Source organism: Actinia tenebrosa, unplaced genomic scaffold, assembly GCF_029948245.1.
Source record: "Actinia tenebrosa isolate PJP-AT-01 unplaced genomic scaffold, QUT_ActTen_1.0 PGA_scaffold0__85_contigs__length_37466705, whole genome shotgun sequence".
In the NCBI taxonomy this organism is placed as follows: domain Eukaryota; kingdom Metazoa; phylum Cnidaria; class Anthozoa; order Actiniaria; family Actiniidae; genus Actinia; species Actinia tenebrosa.
The window spans coordinates 19,148,110-19,171,696 of record NW_028292569.1 but is presented as its reverse complement, the minus strand read 5'-3'; the positions used below and the strand labels follow the sequence as shown (position 1 = coordinate 19,171,696).

Here is a 23,587-nt window from a genome sequence, read left to right as displayed (position 1 = left end):
ACTTGAAGGAACTTGCGGGCACCTTTGGTGCCTCTTGGAAGGACTTCAAGAAGGACAGAGAAGTCGAAAAGGTCTTCCAGGCAGCACTTGCTGAGGTACCTGATCAAGTCGCCTCAAGTACTTAGTCAAGTCGTTGTCAAGTCACCTCAAGTACTTAGTCAAGTCGTCGTCAAGTCATTGCCAAGTCATTGTCAAGTCGTCATCAAGTTACTTGTCAAGTCCTTCAAGTCCCTTAATATAAGATGAGTGGCACCGAAGAACAACCACCCGTAGAAGATACCAAGATTACCAAGGCTAAATCTCCAGGCAGAGTTGCCGCGGGGAAAAAGCTCGCAGAGATGAACAGGAAGAACAAAGCCAAAAAAGAAGAAAAGGTGGAGGAAAGAGAAGAGGAATTCTTTATTAATCCGGGATACGTCATTGGCGCGTTAGGAGTCGCTATAGCAGCAGGCAGCCTCTACTTACAATGGCGGGCTACGAAGCCAAAAGTAAAATTGGAACCAGCACATTACGCACCTGCGGAGCCGCCCGTGAGAAAAAGCAAAATCCCTGAAATGGAGTAATAACCTTCTCGCTCTGTAATATAATGTCGACCGCGTTGTTGAAAACTGTTGAAGAAGCAGCTATTATTACTTCCATCGTTGCGGGTATTGGTTGGGTAGGTAAGAAAGTGCTCAAAGAAGACTTTACTGAAGACCCAAGCAAGAGCTTCGCTAATTTTGCTAAAATGACCGCTGCCGTAGGCGGGGCTATCATGGTAAAGGATTACCTACGGAAGGAAAAGTACCTACCTACGGTGTGATTTTCTAATATATAATGGCTAGCGTGGTCGCAGGTGGAGTTATTGCAGCTTTAGCATTCACTGGAGCTAATTATGGTGGTCAGTATTTGGATAGATTAGTTAGAGGCGATAAAAGCGGACATTTAGCCGCCGAAAGGAAAAGGCATGATTTAGCGCTGGAGAAATATCAGCGAGACGTGGCGGCTTGGAATGAAAAAAGACAAGCTTACAGGGATTGGTTGGATAAGAACTACCAAGACAAAATGCAGGCGGATAAGAACTTCGAAAATACAGACTACGCCTTTAAGCTCTATGCGCAAGCACACCCCGCGGCATTAACGGGGTTAAAAAGGCCTCAGTTTAAGAATTACTACCAGCCTTCTAAGAAACAAAAAGATAGTGAGCTGGTCTTTGTAGGAGTTGCAGGGCTGGCAGGAGGCGTAGCTTTGGCGTATCTGCTCTAACGAAGGAAACTGTGTTTCCTGAAATATATGATCGTCTTTTTGGAAAGCGATAAAAATAACTTTACCACTTATCTGAATCCCCCCATCAAAGCCCATAAGGTTCGGCTGGTTAGTTGCTCTTTGTACAATTCTTGGTATAATCTAGTCAATGGTATGGTCACCGTGCATAAAGGTGGCGGCAATTATCAAGGCGTATTGCTGCCCGATGGACATTACACACCAATCACCCTTGCTAAGGAATTAGCAAAACACGGTTATACTCTCACCACGGGATTGCCGCACGAAATGACCTTCAAACATAATCTTCCTAACAATTTCTCGGTAACCCTAGAAAAAACTGATGCATTAGGATCTTTACTAGGTGTCTCAGGCAAGGAAATTACCAACACAGCCATACCTGTGAAATGGAAAGTCGCATCCTCTTACGAAGTCTATTGCGACTTGGTCCATAGTTACAACAATGGAGAAAAGTCTTCTCTTATGTCCAAGTTTCTGCCCAAAGGTAATCCATTTGACTCAGAAGAATACACTCCCATTTCTTTAAGCTATGACTTGTCTAATTTGGTAGAAAGCATAAACATCGCCATTAAGGTGGACGGAAAGACGGTGGATTTTAACGGACGCAAGATCAATCTTGTCCTATCCTTCGCTTGAATCAAGCGAAGCGCGATTCTATTCATATAATGGGCCGCGTAGAGGACAAACTCAAAAGGATTTACTATGGGCCTGAGGGCTATTGGAAAGGAGCGTCGGCCATCAAGAAACTCGCGACCGCGGCCAGGGTATCAGAAGAAACGGCTAAGAACTGGCTAAGAAAACAAACCCTCTGGCAGATTTATCTTCCCGTGCCGAAGTACATTCCCAGGCCCAGCTTTACCGTAAATACCCCTAATGAAGTTCATCAGGCAGATTTGCTTTTCTTACCGCACGACAAGGTGAGAAAGAAGACCTATAGGTACGCTTTGACCGTAGTCGATATCGGAAGCAGATATAAGGACGCCGAACCCATAACCAGCAAGGATTCTGGGGAAGTCGCAGAAGCCCTAGGTAGGATTTATAAGCGCGTCTTGAAATGGCCTAAGCTGCTGCAAGTGGATGCGGGGACAGAGTTCATGGGCGTGGTTACTAAGACCCTGAAAGACCACAGCACTAAAATTAGGAGAGCCGAAGCAGAGTACCACAGGGGTCAGAGCATTGTCGAAAGATTCAATAAGACCCTGGCTGAGCGTCTCTTTGGGTACCAGTATTGGAAAGAGCTGGAAGATCCCTCCAAACGCAACAGGGAATGGACCCAGAGGCTCCCCCAGGTCGTCGCGGCTTTGAACAACGAGGCGGCCAGGGCTACGGGAATGAAACCCAGGGATGCTATGAAGAAGAAACACGTGGAATACAAGTCCTACGTCAGAAGTTCGAGGGCGGTCGGACTGAAGGAAAAAAAGCTCCCCCGCGACATAGTGGTCAGATACCTCTATCAGCCGGGGGAACTCGAAGGTGGCAGTAAGAGAGCCACGGATCCTAACTGGTCTTTGGAAACGTATGAGATTTCGAAGTCCGTCACCAAGGAAGGGCAACCCGTGTTGTATTACCTAAATGGCCCAAGTCGTGGATTTGTCATGGAAGAGCTGCTCATAGTTCCCAAAGACTCAGAGTAATGCTAGCTGCCCTTCAAAGTAGCGCAGCACCACGCGCCCGATTGCACTCTAGGCATGTCAGTCTTACGTTGCCTCTGCAATGCCCGCGTTTATTATTTATGCGATCCACGGAGAACTGCTGATCGTCATTTGGGTCAAACCTCCATAGTAGAGGTATGTTACATTTGGCACACCTTGCCCCTTTCTTATAGACGTCGTCCGCGCATAGGTCGAACGTCATATTTTTTTCTTCGTCGTGTCTTTTGTAGCGAAGGAGTTTCTTAGCAATGTTCTCTTTGGCTACGTCCTCTGGGGTGCGGTCGTAGCGCAATTGCGGACCCCAGGCTCTTTTTAGTTGCTTGGCATACTCCACACGACTTACGGCGGTGTAGATAAGGTTGCTCCAACACAGCCGCTGGTCTATGATCCATAAGGTTTCTTTTATGGTAAGCCCTTGCGCGCTGTGGACTGTCATGCAATAGCCCAAGCGCCAGTCTGGATGGGAGGTTATTTTTTCCACCTTTTCTATAGGTACCCAGGCTTTATCGTGCGTTACTGCGTTCTGCAGTTGGATGTCAGTACCAGGTACCCAGACGTCTCTTTTTTGCATGCGGGTGTCGTGGGGTTTGTAGCAAACAGGTACGGGATGCGTAGGGAAGCGCTCTCGGTGTATATTGAGTAAGTCTTTCTGTAAGCGAGACTGTGCCGCGCGCTTACTACTTAGCACCAGATCCTTAGGGTGCCAGGCGTATAGAAAGTCCTCGTATTTCTTCGCTCGTACGCGTTTGCGCAGTGTTTTGCATTGCTCGGCGTCACTGAGGCCCCTCAATTCCGCTTTCAGGTTTCTTATTTGATCCTTACTGCGGTAGTCGGTGTTAATTTCCTCCGCATGGTCTACGAAATCTTTCAGCCATTCGTGGGGCATCTCTCCGGCTATTGGAGGAGGCTGGCAGGGATCTCCGGCGAATATTACTTGACACTTTCCACGGAGGAATTCTACGAATTCTTTGAGGATTTCTAAAGGAACGGTGCAAATCTCATCCCAAAGTATCACCGGAGGTATGTCATGGATGGCCTCTGGTACCCATTTTTGGCCATTCCAACGAAAGAAGCTGTGGTACGTTTGAGCGTCGTGGCCCATTTCGCAGAGTTCTCTTTCCAAACGATGTGTTGGCGTTAGCACCTTTATCTTAGGAAAGAGTTCTAACACGCTCGTAGTTTTACCGCTGCCGCCGGTACCATAGAGGTAAGAGAAGCGTTGGTAAGAGATTGGGTCCGCAACTGAAGGTAGGGGGTCCGCAGTGGGGGTTACGGAACCACGGGTGTGTTCTCCGTGATATTCTACACGTGCCCTCCAAGACCTTATCTCCTCATCTTTGACGCGCCATTGGCCACTTTCTGCAAGTTCATCGGCAGTGTAGAATTCTTTCATCTTTTCTAAGACGTGCGGTTTCACGTACAAAGAATCCGTGGCTACGCGCGGAATGTCTTCTTTGTCGAACCGCAGCAGCATCGCGAGAAGGTTAATGTGCGCGTAGGCTAACATGCTGGCACGCAGATGGTAATACTGTGGTCGATGGTTCTGGTAGTAACACAAAGCATTCCATTTGCGTTCTTTTTGCTCGGCTTCTATGAAATAGTCCCACTTCTCCACGGACACCATGGTTCCTTGGTCATGGGCACGTTTTATGAGGAAACTCAACTCACCTTCGTCTGTTATTAAGCGCCGTTGCATGTGTTTTTCTCCCTCCTTAGCGCCCTGGGTGAATTTACCTATGACAATTCGGGCCGTAGGGTTATGCTCTGGTAACCATTTGGTAAAGGCGCTGTGACAAAGTATGGCTTCATGCGCTGTGTATTTTAAAAGCTTGCGCTCTTCAAAGAACTTCAATAGGGGTATGGGTATCCATTCTTTCTCTTGTAGATGCTTCCCGTACCACGCGTAAATTATGGGATGTAAGTCTTTAGCCAACTTCCAAGACGTTAATCGTACGAATCCAGTTGCTGGGGCGTCGTAGTGACCGTCTAACGAAACGCGGAAGAATTGGGAGTCTGGATGTCCGTAACGGTCGTAATATTCCTTACAATCCCCTAGACCTTTAAAACTTGCAGGGTAACAGTGTTTCATATCCAGAGACACGTACTCGTCTTCGTCGTACTCCATGTTCCAAAGACCACCGTGACCATGCTCTACACAGGCTTTGGCTATGTCTCCGAACTCTTTTGGGGTAGGTTTCCACCCATTCCTCTTCTTGGCCGCCAAGAAGTCCAAACTACGAGAGCTGAGGACCTCGTCTGAGAAGTCCTCATCAAGGGATTCACATGCACTTTGTATGCGCAGGTGTTCCACTTCAGGACGATACAAAGTACCATCTTGGGTCATAAATTGACTTCCCTCCGCATCCATTAACCAAATAGAATTCTCGTGCATTAGTTCTGCAAGCGGCGACTCCTTGTAAACGCGCGTCTCCTTCTTCTTTGGGAACCTTAACTCCCTCCATGCATGTGCGTTATGCTGGTAAATTACGATAGGCGCACCCCGGCCCCCATACTTGTGCGTCCCGGAGTAAATGAAGCCGTCGGTGATGTTTTTCACGTGTATGCGCCTTTCTAAAGCAACCTCTAACTTCTTGATGTTTTCAATGGTGGCTCCTGCCCTACGAGTAGCATGCTCCCATTTCCTGATGGCTTCTCTTCTCTTCAACGTAAGCTTACCTCCCCTAGAGGAATCCTCGAAGAACTCTCTAACTAACTTACCCACGCAGTTACCCGGATGCCGCATTGGTTTGAGCTTCTTAACGTCCGGGTTCTTAATTTCATACGCACCGTAAATAACCACGGTGACCGGGTAAGCAACTTCGTAGAACAACATGTCGATGCCCACCAGCGCCCCAGGACGCGTGTCCTTGTTTAAAACGAACAGGTCCTTCCTGCCAGACGCCCGTATTGGATTCCTGCCCTTTTCTATTATCCACTCGCCGTCTAAATACTTTATAAACGTCAACTCCAGGCGGTAATTACCTTCGGGCATTAAGTCAATTATCCTTTCTGCTCTTTCCTCGCTCATCGTCTCATCTGTATCTCCCTCCATAAACGTTGTGAAGGCAAAGTCGGCGTCTAAGCGGTCCCGCACCTGAGTTCGCAGTCGGCGCACAGTCCTGTTACTAATGCTTTTGATGGTGTCCATCTATATCTAAGGAATATTTTATCCTCCGTTTGCGACACAAACATAGCAGCAGTAAGGAAATCTTCGCGCAACATATGACAGAACACGGGTAATTCCCGCGGGGGACGCTAGTGCGTAAACACGGGTAATTCCCGGGCGATTCCGAATGGTGATCGCGAGTCCCCCTTACTGCTGCTCCGTCACCCAGTCTTCAATAGAATTCTGATAATTCTGAATTATTATTATTATGGCAAGTTTTATTTGTCTGTATATATCATGTTCACATTGACCAGCGGACTAAGTCTAGGCTGGTTAAGTTCATCATTTTTTAAAATTCCTTTCTTCAGCTTATGCATATTCATAGAACTTCTTGACTATATTAACGTTCTGGCTTAAAATCCATTTCTGGCATCGTTCTATAAGAAAGTTCACTTCCCTGTCTGTATTTGTAATTATTCTTAGGTCTTTTCTTAGCTGTTCGTGATGTCCTGCGAGAAAGTCAAACACTATGTTAATCTGATTTACACTTGAGCTTTTGCACTCTTTTTTGATGCCTGCACGTAGTTCCGTGTATTTTTCTTGTTTTTCAACAGTTCTCTCAGCAATCTTACCAACTTGACAAACTGTGCCTTCAAATAGTGTCCAAGCATTAGTTTCTTTATCTTCTACAACTATGTCGGGTTTATTGGCACTGTTTTCTGGAGCTTTCTCAAGTTGAAAGGGTACATTCCAGTATATTTTTGCCTTTTCATTTTGAAGTACTGCTGATGGTAGACTTTGTTGGTACCATGGCTTTCCATTGTCGCTTTCCTGAAAGTTGTACTTTTCCAGCAAACAGTGGTATATCGGTCACAGCATTCTGTCGTGTCTGGCTGTGTAAAGACTTTGGGCGATCTTTGAGCAGCCACTCAGTACATGTGTTGTTGATTCTGTAGCCATATGGCACATTCTGCATTTGGTGTCTGTGATGGTCATCTGTGCTTTGCTTTGTTGGTATGTCTTTGTTGGTAGTAGTTGTTGGCGTGTGCTCTTGTTTACGCGGTAGACAATATCGGGAATGTTTTTCCACTTCTTCAGGATCTGGTTGGCTGTTGGTGAAATCTGTTTGTCTTGGAGTTGTTGGTTGGTGTAGGCTCCAAGCCATGTCTGCTGTTTTGTTTCTTTTATATACTTCTCCGTGATCTTTGATCGCAGCAGCTCTTTTATTGATTTTGGTGAAGGTGAGGTTATCGTTTTGGTCTCGTTGGCAGGTGTAGGGGTCTTTACTTGTTATTATTATTATTATCATCATCATCATCATCATCATTATTATAAGAAGATTTGGAAACCCTTTATCGGAGCAAAAGCCAAGTATTTCTTTTATTACGAATGATTTTCAAGGTTTTCCAAGTTCCACATTGATTGACTACAGAGATTCATTTATTCACGGTCCACTTGGTTCCTATGCTAATGAGAGCTCATCTACTCTATATAAATGGGTCTATTCAACAGCTAATCCCAGAGGATTGCCTTTATTCAAGTGTTAAAAGAAGTCGACGTCCTTGTCTTTACTATCCAAATAGGACGTTTGCACGATGGCGTCATTGACCTCTACTACCAGACTCCCTTGCACACTTTCTTTTGTTCAGTTAATTAGCACCAATTGTCTTACTATTCTCATGAGGGAATACAAATTTAAATAAGAAAGAAATTTCGCGAAGCATCTTGGTAGTGGGATTCAAATGATGACATCGTGCAAACGTCCTATTCCGATGCAAGTAGGAATATAATTCTGGAATGCAGTGGCGATATTGAACTAAACCCAGGTCCAGACGCTGCTCCTAAATGTCCAACATGGTCTCTGAATCCTGGCTCTGATAATAACAAGATTACTACTATTGTCTCTCACTCTCGTCGGCCATTGTCATACGCTAATTTTAACAATGGTTATTGCTTTCCAAAGATAGCCAGTCTGCATAATCTGCGTTCTGTTAACTACATCAGTCAAATCCCTAATTTTACGTTCAATAGACACTTTGTTTCTGGTCTTATCAACGCCAGGTCTGTCTGCAACAAGACTCTGATCATTAAAGACTTTGTAGTTGACTATGAAGTGGATTTGCTAGGAATTACTGAAACATGGCTTCATTCCGAGGGAGATGATGTCATTATTGGCGATCTTTGTCCGACTGGTTACCGTTTTATTCATACCCCCCGATTGGTAGGGACGGGCGGTGGCGTTGGCCTACTCTACAAACAAGGCATTAGCGTAATCCGAGGTAAATTTCACTAAACCTGATATTGTATTGGATTATCTGTAGTTATCTTTGGTTTTTTTAAGTAAAAGAGATTCAAAGCCTAAAACTGTCGCCCTTGGAAAACTTTGTCGAAGAATCTTCCAAGAACAAAACTAGTCCCTGGGGGTGGTGATGAGTTGTGTACGAAATTCCTAAGTGGGAGAGTATACTCGCGCAAAGAAAAAAACAAAAAAAACAAAAAACAAAAAACAAAAAACAAAAAAAACCTTTCAGTTTCGTTCAAATTGTTCTCCCTGTGACTTCCGTATCGGGAGCTCCGCTTTTAGGCAGTGCCTAGATATATATATTAGCTTTCAATGTTCAATAGAATTAACTTTTAGCTTGGGATTTCCTCCAACTGCCTCTAAATCTAAATCGACAACAAAGTTAAAATCTCGATTTTCGTCATTATATTTTTTAACAGAGTAACCTGTTCTTTTTCTATGTTTGGAAGATATGAACTGATTAATACGAATTCTAGACCTCGTATTTCTATCCTTAGTATAAGAAAACGCCCCTCATTATTTGTCTCCTTTTCTATAACCTTATAGTTAAGTTTTGGCCCTAGAAGGATTGCAACTCCTCTACTATGTGATGAACCATGTGAATAGATTATTTCTCCTTTAAACTGGTTCCTCCACTGACTTTCAATTTCCAGAGAACTATAAGTTTCTTGAAGGAAACAAATTCCATTGTCGCCCCCATGAGATTTAAGCCAATTAAAAATCTTTCTACGTTTCTTAAAGTTCCTTATGCCCCGGACATTTAGTGATATCATTTGACAGTTACAGCCGGTTTTAGCCATAATGGTATTTGCATCCGAAAGACTGCGATTAAGAGAAGAACGTAAACCTCGTTAGGCGGAGTAGATGTAGCCGTATTAAATATGATCTGATGAGCTTTTAAAGACAAAAAAACACTTATAAAGAAGGTATTGAATCTGCTTAATTCCACACATATTCAAAACTAAACTGTAGTTTAACAAAGACATTTTCACACTACATACACTTACAAAACATATAATAGTCGCATTGTTGGTGTACAAAACAAGTAATGCAACCATTTGGGACTTAGTAAAGAAATTCCAGGTTTGAATCTGCATATTTGAAAGTTTAAATTATTTTGATATATTTACGATAGAAGATGTTCCCTTTTTGTTAAAGAAAAAAAAAACTTATAAAAGGAAAATTCAAACAGAAAAGTATAATAAAGTTATTCAGAATCGTGGCTGCTGCTTAATGCTAACTTATACTCTCTTAAACATTCATTAACTTATATTCACTTAACTTTACATGTCCATTTTATTGGGTTTTAGTAGTGTCCTTCCAGGTCTGCTTGTTTCTTAATCATGTATGATCTTCCTCCTTTTTCTTTCTTGACAAATATTTTGCCATCATTTGTTGAAACATTGTACCAGTGATACTGCTTAGCTCTCTTCCGTACCTCGGCGAAAAGCCTCTTTCTCTCCGCAGTAAATGCTCGTTGATGTAGATTTTTTCCGCACCATTAATTTTATCGCTGCTTCCTTCGTAACTTTTCAGCTTTCTTCTTGCTTCATACATGCTTCTTTTATTATCATAGTGCTTAAATTTAACTAGTATTGGCTTAGGATTCTGTTTTGATCTCTGTCTGTGCACAATGTCGATGTCGTTTGATTCTATTTCTACGTTGATTTCCTTCGCTATATCTTCTACAATGTCTTCCAGATCTTCTCCGTCTCGTTCTGGTATCCCTTGAATCTCAATGTTATATTTTCTTTGATATTGATTTAATTCGTCTAACGGTTCATCTTGCTGACTTATCCTGCAGTTGAGTGTTGCTATATTGCTTAGTAAGGTATCCGAAATAGTGATTTGTTCCTTCAATTCATTGTGCAATTGAACATTTTCCTTTTGTAACTCTTTGATAGTTTCGGATTGAAATTCAGAGGCTTTCCTAAGTTCCTCAAATTCCTTTTTTAAGCCAGCATTCTCCTTCATAATTTCCTCTGTGTTATTCTGGACTTCCATTAGTTTCTTATATATCATTGATAAAGTTGGAACACCTTCTTCTTCGTCGTCGGCCATTTTTATATTCTTAGGTTTCGGTGAAGTTTCTTGTGAAGACGTTGAAGAGCACGGTTCTCTCTCTCTCCTTTTACTCATGTAAGCTTATTTCATCTTCTATGCTTATAATATCTACTACTCTTAAAACATTACTAGCAGTTCAGAACCTTGGAATTTACGGAGCTCTGCTAGGCACGTCCGTCCAGAATCATAGCTAGTCCCAATCCATCTTATCTATAGAAATATAAAATGGTTTGAGAGAAAGTCTTTGATTTGTCGATTCGTCGAGAAAAATGCTTGCCAAAAAAAAAAAAATATATATATATACGATTGTTTGCTTAAAAAAACACACACCTGAATTCTTGAAGAACACTTCTTGTTCCATCTTTGACTACATGAAAAAAATTTTTAAATTGTTTTTGGTCTATAACTTGTCCTAAAGCGATTTTTCCTGTGCATTTGAGAGCCGCATTTGTGAGTAGTTTTGCTTTGACATCAAGCGGTTTTCCTGTGTTGTGTAAACGGATGGACGGACGGACGGAAGTGACGTCAACCAAGCCATGAAAAATCAACTCGATGGTTTACCATTTTTTCTTAATTATGGTGCTCCGCTAGCGCAAAACGCTGCCGTTAGCTATTCGTAAATCAGGTTCTGTAGACAGCTTCAAAAGGACCCTCAAGACTTATCTTTTGACAGAATTTATAAATAGTGGCTCTTTGTTTTTTAATAATAGGTAATTTATTACACTAACGCGGGGTGGAGGCTGAATGGGGGGGGACTCTGACGGGTTTATTTTGACGATTATCTTTTATCATTATTATTATTATTATTATTACCAGTTTTCTTATCAAGTATCATTTATATACATATACATCCAGCTGGATAGGTATATATGATTTGTAAATAATTATCTTTATCTTTAAGATTGTAAAGCGCCATGAGCACAGGATATGTGCGCTATATAAATAAAGTTATTATTATTATATTATTAGTGGTGAGTTGTGTACAAAATTTCTTGCAACGTTGTGCATTTCGATTCGATTTCAATGCATGGTTTTTATTATGGGAGATACTATCTTCATCTCGAATATAAAATAATTAACGATTTTTTCCAAATCTTATTTTTACCTTTCTGATTCATTCAAATTGGGCTACCTGTGACTTTCTGCTCCGCTTTTAGGCAGTGCCTAAATATATACAGTCAATTCAAAAAACGTTGTCGTCGACTGGCTCAAGCCTACGCGACTGGACCGAAAGAAATATGGGTAAAAATCACTGAAGCGGTTTAAATATTCGTTCTGAATAAATTGTTCCCGCTAGTAATAAGATAATAATGGCAAGAAACAATCCATCAAATGCATGTCTTTGGGTTTAGGGAAAGAAAAACAAGGTAGTTATGATTCAGTTCACAATTTCGAAAATATGAAGGCATTTAAAAAACGTCTCCTTCAACACTTCCCGCTCGCCTACGAACGTTCGTGCTGTAAACCAGGCATAACTAGTCAGATAAAATTATGCAGTCAACTCGGCTTCAATGATTACTACCCATAGTTCCTTTCGGTCTAGTCGCGTAGGCTTGAGTTGCTCGACGACAACATTTTTTGAATTGACTATATATTAAGGTAGTATGTAGGCGTTGAATCTTAAGGTGGCTGCATACTTTTGAACGTTCGATTTGAGCCCACGATGTGCGCGCGCTCAAAAACCGCTGAAAAATCTACAAGATTTTATTCGAGGAACCAAACACGTTTTGAGCTTCAACAGGGCAAAACCCTCAAATCTTATACACGGGACTCTATTTTTCAATAGCTTATTTGAAAAAACTCCTAAAGCTCTAGGTTATATCAACTTTTTAGGAAAAGTTAATTTTTCTAATACATGAAAAAATAGATTTTTGTAGGGATTTTTGTTCGACTTCTCATAAACGGCTCAAACAATTGTTTTTCAAATTTAGCTGCGTCTTCTCAAGGATATATAATCTGTACCTGCAAAAGCTCATGTCACTTGATTCATTCTAATATTTTTGAAATGGCCCTTGAAGTTGGGAAGTCACAAGGCAAGGACTCTACAGTCTCTTTTCGCGGTTGATAAGTTTATACTAACACATTCCTGACAACTATCAGTAGATTCCTTCGTGATTGTTCTTGCTCGATTTTTGTATTTTATATGGTGCAAACCATTAGTTATATTTATTGTCTGTTTGTTTGTTGTTGTTGTTGTTGTTTTTTTTGATGAGAGTAACTTGATTTTATATAACTAATGGTGGAAACGCAAAACTTCGAAGATTTGCTAAATCTTTACTTAAAAACGCTCTTCGAAAAAAAATTCGTTCTCAAGACCAGCTAGGAAATAATTGACCAAACTTACACAGTATAAAAACAAGAGTCACATCAACATTTTAGGATATTTTTGAATAACTTTATTCAATAGTAACTTTTTAAAACGAGTGCGCAAAAGTGATAAACAAAACTGAGAGTATGACATTTCGTGCGATTTCTCCAAATCTAACATAAGAATTTCTTTAAATCTTTGATTTGATTTGATTTTGTTTGTAATGAATTGGGGATTCTTAAGGCCTATTTACACACAGGTAGCCCAAGCTTGGTTTCTGTGGTGTCCTGTTATAAGGAAATGTATGGGGAATCATCAAACATTTCAATAAAATCATCAAAACGTGAAATAAAGCCTCGAAATTTTACCCTATCATTGAGAAATAGCACTTCTTTCGCTCTGCGTGGTTATTTTTTGAATTTAGCCCGTTTTAAGGATTTTTTCCCCCACCAGTAAGAAATAAGAGAAGGTTGGAAACTTGGGATCCAAAAGCGAGCCATCACGAGTCTTTGAAACCTCGTACGTCTTCGAATTTTCTTACCAGCGCCAAATTTTAGTCATGACTCTTCTCTCACATCGCTATAGAACCGAGAAAGTCGCATTAGAGATTAGTCTTCGCGTCTTTAAGCCATGAAATTTGCCTGTATTCACATACTACCTCGCTTGTTCTGACCCGTACTTGGAGCTCACTGTACACCAATTCAACGGATTTCTTTCAGCAACCGACCCGAGGTCACGCCGGAAGTCTTCGTATCGTAAATGCGGATTCGATTTGGATATCGTCTTTTTTCGAAATTATAAGTTAAATACTTTTGTATCTTAGGCTGTTAAAAAATACACTCACCATAATTTTAGAAATTATAAGTTAAATACTTTTGTATCTTAGGCCGTTAAAAAATACACTCTCCATAATTTCGAAGAAAGACGATATCCAAATCGAATCCGCATTTACGATACGAAGACTTCTTTCTTCGAAATTATGGTGAGTGTATTTTTCAACGGCCTAAGATACAAAAGTATTTAACTTATAATTTCGAAGAAAGACGATATCCAAATCGAATCCGCATTTACGATACGAAGACTTCCGACGTGACCTCGGGTCGGTTGCCGAAAGAAATCCATTGAACTGGTGTACAGTGAGCTCCAAGTACGGGTCAGAACAAGCGAGGTAGTATGTGAGTACAGGCAAATTTCATGGCTTAAAGACGCGAAGACTAATCTCTAATGCGACTTTCTCGGTTCTGTAGGGATGTGAGAGAAGGGTCATGGCTAAAATTTGGCGCTGGTAAGAAAATTCGAAGACGTACGAGGTTTCAAAGACTCGTGATGGCTCGCTTTTGGATCCCGAGTTTCCAACCTTCTCTTATTTCTTACTGGTGGGGGAAAAAATCCTTAAAACGGGCTAAATTCAAAAAATAACCACGCAGAGCGAAAGAAGTGCTATTTCTCAATGATAGGGTAAAATTTCGAGGCTTTATTTCACGTTTTGATGATTTTATTGAAATGTTTGATGATTCCCCATACATTTCCTTATAACAGGACACCACAGAAACCAAGCTTGGGCTACCTGTGATTTACACGGCACGATTTGCCGCGCGCGACTTGACGTATACGGCAAAATCAGCTCAAAATCGGGTCGTGTAAATGGTCCTACGACAGACGTACGCGGCCTCAAGACTTGTCGTAGCATTTTAAACTTTGGCTTAAAACCCTACGACATGCCGTAGGAAAATGACGTAAAAATGACGTTTTTGAGCGAGATTGGGACTGGAACTAGTTGATTCCAAAACAAAATGGCGGATTTCCATGAAAACGTCTTTACCGGTTATTAAACACGAAGTGCAAAAATTCTGAATGTTCTCATCAAATACCAAGGTAGACATGATCATTTACTGCACTTCTCAACTGTGTATGGTGGCATTTTACAAAAAGAAACATTTGCTGTAATGACGAGTAAATTGCTGGCGTTTTTTTCGTGCCGCGTGCGACAAGTTGTGCTCGTGTAAATGGTACCAAAATTTGCCGTATACGTCAAGTCGCGCGCGGCAAATCGTGCCGTGTAAATAGGCCTTTAGGAGTTAACAGTTTTTCTACAGCACATCTGAATCGCGCGCACTTCTATTTTTTCCAATTTTTGATTTTTCTCGATTTTCTTGCGTTGAAGACTTTAATTTTAATAAAATATACATTAGTACAAACTTCAAACCAAGAGCAACCACTGGTATAAATTCTAAAATGATCCAGCAAACAGAACATTGTCAACGCAACGATTGAAAAAGTTCTGTTTGGTGATCACGAAACTGTATCGAAACACCTTAAGGTGGATCGACGGGCTTTGATTGGCTCGCTATCTTCCAATTTCAAATAGCGCAGCGCACTTATTCTAAAAATAGCTTAAAGATTCGGACAAACACTCCATTCTGTTTAACCGCTACGAGGATTATACAAACCGATTTTATTATTTTTACTTAAAGTTACAATAATAACCCATGTAAACTAAGATCAACTGCAATCGGCTGTGAAAATTGTCTGCTGAAAGTAAACTTGTAAGTTTGTTTGTCCGAATTTCGCCTTTTTCTTCGTTTTTATGACGTCACGCGGACGTTTGCTTTATTGCCTATATTCTCAATCAATAAATCGATCAATCAATCAAACAATCAATCAACTTTATTAAAGAAAGGTTACACGTAACAGTTTTCCCAGACAAATCCATTTTTTAAACTAAGTTTCTAAATCGCGCTAGAGATTTTGGAGGATGAGTACTTTTCTCGAGGTTCAGAGAATTTGAAGAAAATCTGTGAGAGCATTTTCCAGAAATTTCACGTTGAAGTTTTGAAGAATAGAAACTTGCAAAAACAAAACATATTAGTAACGTTTTGCTTCTTAGATAGAGAATCCTGTTGGTTTGGTTTGTTGAGAAGGATGATATCAAGTAGATGGAAAAGAAAAAAAGATTTGGAAATAATTGCTGGAACCATAGTTAATAAAGGAAGAACGCAAAGCTTGCTCCCTTTCCAGAGATTCCTTCGGCTACAGTTTCCAACACTCGTCTTGGCATAAAATAAACTTTCAAAAAAAATATATATATATATTGGAAATCGGTAATGTTATAACGAGGGAGTGATGTCGCTGTCTAATTTGCATATAGTGCATTTTTGAAGAATATCGATCGAAACTTTGAAAACGAAATAGCACACCCTGAAGCTGTAATCTCGGTCTATAACAAGGTGTAACTTAAAGAAATTGAGTCATTTTCACGTTTTCCAATCATAACGGAAATTTCGAATACGAAAATTAATTGTTTTTGTAATTACTTAAACGTGAACGCAACCTGAAAAGATACGGCAAAATCTTGCCTTCCAGATACTGTCAAGATATAGATAGCTCTTTAGTCTGTGTGAAATTCAAGAAATTCGGTTTTTGCAATTTTGATTGAAAAGTTAAAGGTCGTTTTCACGTCAAATATAGTAATTCTTACGTTTTATTATTATTATTATCTTCTTGTGCGGATTATATTCACGAGTTGTGTAGTATGATACGAAACGAGTGAATAAAAACTGTACTTAATTAAAGCACTTTCCATGGTGTTTTTTTATCACATTCATATCAAGAATTTTAATTTGACAATCAATATCAATAGTAAGATCGTGAGGAAAGTAGCAGATAGACAAATGCAAAGCATTCTTACCTTCTTTCTTCTCTGTTCTTTTTCAATCTTTCAACTTCTTTTACACAATTTGATCTTCGTCTGTTTGCTAAAACATAACATTACTTAACACTGTAACAAAAAATGTTAACAAGTAGAAAACTATCTACGAATTTTAAAGCTATCTTTATATCAGTAGAATTCCCCTAATCAGCCAATGAATTTTACTAGAGTACAAACACTAAAAGTGTGCAACACTTTGTACTATTTAATAGAATAGTGCTAGTTATAGAAAACAATGGGATTAGCATAATTAAGTAGTATTTAGTGGTATTTATGTTGCACACTTATAGTGTTTGTACTCTATAGAAACGCTTATTCAAACTAAATAGAGAAAAATGTATCCTTAGCTCTTTTTCAAGATGTTGAAATTTGTTTGGATTATTATTAGTATCATTTTTTTGGATGAAATGTTGGAAACCAAGGCTTCACACAAAATTATTTTAAATATCAATTCATCATCATTATTAAAATAACTTTAAAAACCTTTCTGAAAATTAACTCAAAATATTTGAAGGAATTTTTTGAGAACATAACCATAATCGACACTAGAGAAAAAACGTTTGCGCATGCGTGCACTTCAGCACGTTTTCTAAGAATTTTGAAGAGTTTGAGTGAGAAAATAAATGTTTGTTTTCTCCAAGTATACAAAAAAATTCGAGAGTATACTTTTGTTAGACCAAGATACTGTATTAACAAACACAATATGAAAGAATTGGCCTTAAGTTTCAAGCATGGACGCTAAGCTTTGGCATTTTGTGAAGTCCAATTTATCAGGCATGTTTGAAAGTCAAATTTACTTATGTTTTGACTAATTTGCATACGGATTCAGAGCATGCGCAGACGTTTTTCACTCGTGCCACCAAAATCCAGTGTTTTTATCTTTATCTCTTGTACAAGGCTGTACATTAATCACCAAAATCCAGTGTTTTTATCTACATCTCTTGTACAAGGCTGTACATTGGATGGAATTTTTTTTGGGTCTACACGGCGCTACACTGGTTTATTTAGTTTTATTTTAGATTTGTATAATAACTTGTCTACATCATCCATCATTACTTTTACGCTGCTGCAGTTTAAATGGAGACTAGATCAAAAACAAGAATGAAAGACATGGAAGTTTGAGAGTATCAGCACGAAATTACGCCACTTCCTAATGTCTACAATATTGCCAAAACAAAGTCTGAGCGAGTGGAATCGCTATGGAAAGTTCATGGAAAGCACGGGTGGAGTAGCGGTGAGAGCGCTCGCTCTCGTCAATGCAAAAATAAACTCTTAAATTCCAATTGGATCATGGAACGGGGGCCAGAGGTTTGTTAAGCCACTGGCTTTTAAGTGCTTCCCTCGTAAAAACATATAAAAACTATATGCTGATATATATAGTCTACCATTGATTGTTGAAAGTCAGAAATTACACATCAAAATCAAGAGTACATCTTAATCATAATGAGAAAAATGGAAATGGATCCCACAACATGACGCATTCCAGTGGGATGCTCTACCACTTAGCTACTGGATACAGATAAATTCATGGTTCGCTTTAAAGAGCAAACATTCAGAAAAATAATTTTATTCTTATTCAATTGCAAAACCGTACTTGTAAGTGAAATGTTTTTAGTTATCGATGTTGCATTTTTGTATTTGGATTCTCTGCTGACGTTTTTCGGCGATTGAAATGATCGTCTTTCTCGTCTTCCCAGTCTCGACTTGCTAGACGACATTTCGTTTTGAAAGGGGAGAAACTCTATCCCCATGGCAACAGTGATATGCCCAAAAAAATGTAGGCCAGTCAAAAAATCACTTTCGGGTGAAGTCTGCACTCTTATTCAAAAATTAAAGAAATAAAAATGGTTTTTGATTTTTTTCCCCGTTTACTTTTCCACTTGCTTTGTTGTTTAACAATAATTTATCCCATGCGTGCGCATGAATGGCGAAGCCTTATTCCTCTCGCTCTTGCAGCCAATCACAGTCAGCGCCGCATGCTTTTTAGGATACCGGACCTTAGCCTATGCAAAGCTGAATAATCTACTGGGTATCAGATAATATGCAAAGATTCTCTTACAAGGGTTCGAATTGGTGCTATCCTTTCTTTGAGGAGTATCAGAAACTGGGCCATTTTCTGCTTCGTTTAGATTCAGATTTGTTGGTCTTTCACTCCTCCCTGTAAAGTTTTAAACATATGTGATATTAAAATGAACAATAATTATAATAACTTGCTAGTAACATTAGAAAAACAACAGTTCTCCAGTTTCGAATAGGCCCTTTGCAGCTAAGCATTCACGTGCTGATTGATTCACTGAGAGCAAATGAATAAACATTTTGATTTCCATAGGTGAAATTTACTGGAGAGCAAACAAACTTTCTACAACATGTTTTGAGAGATCGTAATAAAACTGCATTTCGTAACACACTGGATACACATCTTTTCATTCAGTTCTTTACAAGTACCTAAAAAAAATCACCAATTTAATATAAAAACATAAATTTTGCCGTCCATTACAGACACGTGACCGTTAACTGCAAAGGACCTAATCTCTGTTGTACTGGCTTAGCCTCGATTTCGTATGAAATTACTTTGGATATTGATGCATTCCAGTGAAGGTCCGTGGAATTTCAAGGTGTTTGAATTGTTGAAGTTGTGCATTCTTTACATTACCGTTGGTATTTGTGAATGTTTCGACAATGAAATAAGGCTAACCCTGCATAAAATAAGTCTGTGATACATAGCTTTCTGAAATTGTTTTTAAAAAAAATAGCGGCATTTGACTAATTCGAAAACGGTATTTTGTTGGTAGGTTGCCAATAGGGCATCAGTAGAATCTTGGTACACTAAGAATGTTGGTAGGGTATTGGTAAGAAAGTAACAGCAGGCTGAAAATAGATTGTTGGGGACTATTACAATTTATTTTAGTTATCACTGAAACAAAACTTCATGGTCACTGACTTATTGGCCGACATGCAGCCTTGCATTCTTGATTTCTATATTACCACCGAAAATAATATATACAATAAAGATATGATACATATGATATCTAAATTACCTCTAGTAACTCTTGGAGACGTAGCTGCAGAGGACTCCACTTTTGCATTCTGAAATATTTAGAGCAACAGTATTAATTACACACTAAACCGTTTCTTTTAGCTTTATAAGGTGAGTGCCTACTTTTGGGGGGCAGGGTTAAGCTTTAAAAAGCGTTTTTTAAAAGTGAAATTGAAATCACTCAACTGTTAGCAACGCCAGTGCACCGCCAAAATAACAATCGATCGAGTTTTTAATTCCGTATGAATGGTCATGTGACGGCTCAAAATGGTCACGTGACACTAGTTTCCCGCTCTTTTCTGATGATTTGAACGTTCTCGAAAGTTAACTCAAACGCGATCAATGGCTCGCTTTCCAGATGCGGGAGTCCAGCGGAGATTAAGAAAGTAAGAGTTTAACTTGGTTTGTTTGCAAGAGAAACTTTGCTAGCGCTTTACAAACACTTTTCAGCAGTCATACAAACCATCATTTAAGAAATATACACTTAACTGAAAAATCGTTGTCGGGTTCAGAAACATAGAACATAGAAGCTGAGACCGAAATGGCACATGGGAAGTACGTTAACTAGATGCATGCTGTGACCGGCGACCCGTGGCATCATCCACTGCTTTTAATACGCGTTAGGCATTCTAAACCGACTGCATGGATGGCGCAAATGAATGAATTATAATATGATTATGTCATTTCCCTTGTGCCATTCGGTCTCAGCTTTCATGTTCTGTTTCTGAACCCAACTACGATTCTTCAAATGAGTGTATGTAATACGATACCAGAACACGAATATTATCATGCATTGCAATGACATGTTTTTCGATAATAATTCATAAAATTGATTATTCTCCTTTTTAAATATAAAAATGTCTTCTCAATTGTACTGAATTTGCGCTTTTCAGTTTCATTTATCGAAGTAATAATATTTATTTGTTTATATTTATATTTGCCTGAAAATTATCTGCAACTTATTTGATTTATTGTACTGATAGCTCGCGGGTTTATGTGACTGCGCGAAATGAATGTTTGTTAACGTGTGTAGCACGCGCATATATGCTTGTAATCGTGATAGTTTTACCGTTGATTCCATTTTATAAAATAACTGTTATGAATCTCGCGTTCTGATTGGTTGGATGCGCGTGCTTTATGAGAGCACACAGCACGCACGCGCACTTTCAATTTCGTCATTCCTGTAATTTGTATTTTATAAAAGAAATAAAAAACTTGCTTGCTGTGCTGTGTGGAGTTATAAAGCACTTGGGGATTGGCAGAACACTCGAGAAGTGTCGAGAAGCACTCCGCTACGCGTCGTGCTTCTCCTTACACTTCTCTCGTGTTCTGCAAACCCCCGCGTGCTTTATAACTGCACACAGCACGCGCGTGCGTTTTCTATTTATTCAGTACCATGAGGATGGGCGAATAAGCCCGAAAGCTCAGTTTATATTAAGACTAATAATAATAATAATAATAATAATAATATTAATAATAATAACATTAATAATAATAATGATAATAATTATAATCATAAAATAATCATAAACGCAAGGCTGATTAAGGTATTACAAGTGTTCGATGTTTTGATCGATTAAGTGATCGATTGGGTCAGTTAGCAAGTCGGTTGGAATGCTGATTTTGTTTGTATGTTTGCAGTACCATGTGAAACTGGTAGGTGAACAAGAACATTCAGCGTGGTCTTGTCGACACTTTGGTTGGTTTACGCATCATTCATTCGGGATACTCAGGCTTTAGAGCTGAAGGAGACAACATTATTTTAATGTTTACACGGATAAGAAGATTGAAGCCAGATAAGAGCAAGAAGGAGGCGAAATTGATTGACATCTCAGTGCCTTTGGACCATAGAATTGATCAAAAGGAAATGGAAAAGATTGACAAGTACAGAGACCTCAGAATAGAAGTAGAAAATTTGTGGAGGATAAAGACCATGGTAGTTCCGATAGTCATTGGATCGCTCGGAACAATATCGAAACAATTTAAGGTTCATGTTCAGAGACTAGAACTTGATAGCATAAGCTTACATGCAGTGGTAGCATAATCTTCTCCTTTTTTGATGGCAATTAGTTCGGCTGGTTCTCGCGCTGGTTCTCTGTATGTGTTTATTGCGTAGGTTGCTATGGTGGGACAGAGTACTCTGATATTGTGCAGAGCAGCAGCTCTATTCAAGGCATTGGACGCGTTTGAAGCGTCAATGAGCAATATAGCATATGTATCATCAGCTTCGAATATATTATGCATTGCGTGAATCGCTGCTTCACTTTCGCATTTATGACCTGCGCAGACCTGGAGTGAACCACTAGCATCGATGACATCCTGTTTTAACACCTTCATCACGCATTTCCCGATTATTCTTCTGATCACTTCTCCGACACCATTCGGTCGAACTGCACCCCCACCTTTGTCTAATGGGACCAGCCGACTTGCTAGTAATGGCTCAGTAGTATAAGGATCACCACACTCTGTACATAATCTCCTTGTCAAGGTAGCTAGGGCATTACACAGGTTTGCGCTTGATTTTTTGAATGACTTACTTAAAGCTATTGATTGTTAAGAAATTAAATCTAATTTTTTAAAAAATTAAAATAATAATAATAATAATAATAATAATTTTAAAAAATTTTTTTAAACAATTAGTAGCTTTAGTAATGCATTATTGTAGGATCCTAGCGAAAGAATGTAATCAAAATCTATATATACAATATCTAAATATATTTGCAAAAAATTAATAAATAAAATTTAAAAAAAGAGAAAAAGAAAAACTATAATAATAATAATAATAATAATAATAATAATAATAAACATAAAATTATTATTATTAATAGAGAGTTATTTTAGTTTTCAAGAACTCAAAGTTGATCTTAGCTTCATGTACTATATACTCAATCGATAACTAGTATATATTATCTTTAATTAATAATTCTGTATTGAAAGTCAATGAATTTCACATTTTTTTCTTGAATTATTGTATGACACCCTCATCACAAAATCCATGAATAGGTTGAACAGAAATGGGCTTTCTGGACCTCTTTATCTGACGCCAAAGCTGATAGTAAATTGATCGTCGGGGGTCTCTCTTAGGGTTGTAGTGTCGTCATTATAGATGGCCTCTAGGATATTGATACAGGTTGTATTTGCGTTGCTTGTAAAACGGATGTAAATGGTTTTGAAAAGCCATTTCCTGACGATGTGATCGAATGCAGCGCTGAGGTCAATAAAGAGGACAAGGATAGGTTTTTGCATAATGTCGGAAATTTGTTGTACCCGTCTGGTGTTGTGGAGAAAAAACCCCATATTGAGAAGAAAAACCACATCAAATACCTAGGAGTAACGATCGATGATAGCTTATCTTGGAAATTCCACATCTCTTTTATATGCTCACGCCTATCAAGAAATGCTAGAGTTTTTTTAAAAAATTGAGACACTGTATCTCTTTTATGCATCTTAAACAACTTTACTAAAGCCTTGTTTACCCTTATCTAACCCCCCCTATATTTGCTATACGGGTATGTGCCGCCCTATAAGGTATGGTTTTTCGGCTTTTGGGTCTGGGGTACGGTATCATTTTTTGACATTTTGTCTGGGATAGGGTATCATTTTTGTCTGGGATAGGGTTAACGATTTGGTCGTTTTTGTCTGGCAAATAGACTACGCTTTCTGACAGCACAAAAACAATAAACATATTAGTAAATATTGATTGCAATCTATTGACTAACCAGGTATAGTCTAGGATAAGGGGTACAACTCTTACTTTTATTCTGGGGTAGGATATGTAAAATCAAAATTTTAGGTCTGGGATAGGGTCAGGGTTTTGAGGTCCTGGCGGCACACCCCTACCCAAGTTGGGGTGGTAGTACCGCCAAGTCGATAGTGATAGATTGCCTAGGAATATACTAGAAATTTTAAATTAATATACAAGTATAATATATAAATAATGTAATGTAATATAAATATATTATATTGATATATAGAATTAATAAATAATAAAAAAGAGTGATTAAATTTAATTATGATTGTGACCGAATCAGATGCATTTTTAGCATATCTTTTAAGAGAAAAATAGAGCTTGAATTTTTAATGTGAATTGGTATGTTTTCCCAGGTTTAAGCTATAGAAAACTGGAAAGTGAATTTGCCATAATTT

At 39.0% G+C, this 23,587-nt stretch overlaps 2 protein-coding genes across 2 annotated transcripts in view; both read right to left on the bottom strand.

The window, feature by feature from the left end:
- The window catches only part of LOC116298233 (kinesin-like protein KIF2A), a 97,398-nt gene that overhangs the window by 48,884 nt on the left and 24,927 nt on the right, over positions 1-23,587 (bottom strand). The window contains exons 4-6 of the mRNA XM_031706616.2: positions 19,443-19,491; positions 18,464-18,562; positions 16,384-16,450 (exon numbers count right to left, since the gene is read on the bottom strand). Of these exons, the coding sequence (XP_031562476.2) occupies positions 16,384-16,450; positions 18,464-18,562; positions 19,443-19,491 (215 nt within the window). The remainder of the gene's footprint in view (positions 1-16,383; positions 16,451-18,463; positions 18,563-19,442; positions 19,492-23,587) is intronic.
- LOC116298234 (uncharacterized) lies at positions 9,575-10,472 on the bottom strand. Its single transcript, XM_031706617.2, has one exon. It carries the CDS (start codon positions 10,460-10,462, stop codon positions 9,665-9,667), a length of 798 nt encoding a protein of 265 aa, XP_031562477.2. The 5' UTR covers positions 10,463-10,472; the 3' UTR covers positions 9,575-9,664.

Excerpts from the sequence above, each read along its gene's own strand:
- LOC116298234 (XM_031706617.2), bottom strand. The coding sequence starts at position 10,462 with ATGAGTAAAAGGAGAGAGAGAGAACCGTGCTCTTCAACGTCTTCACAA.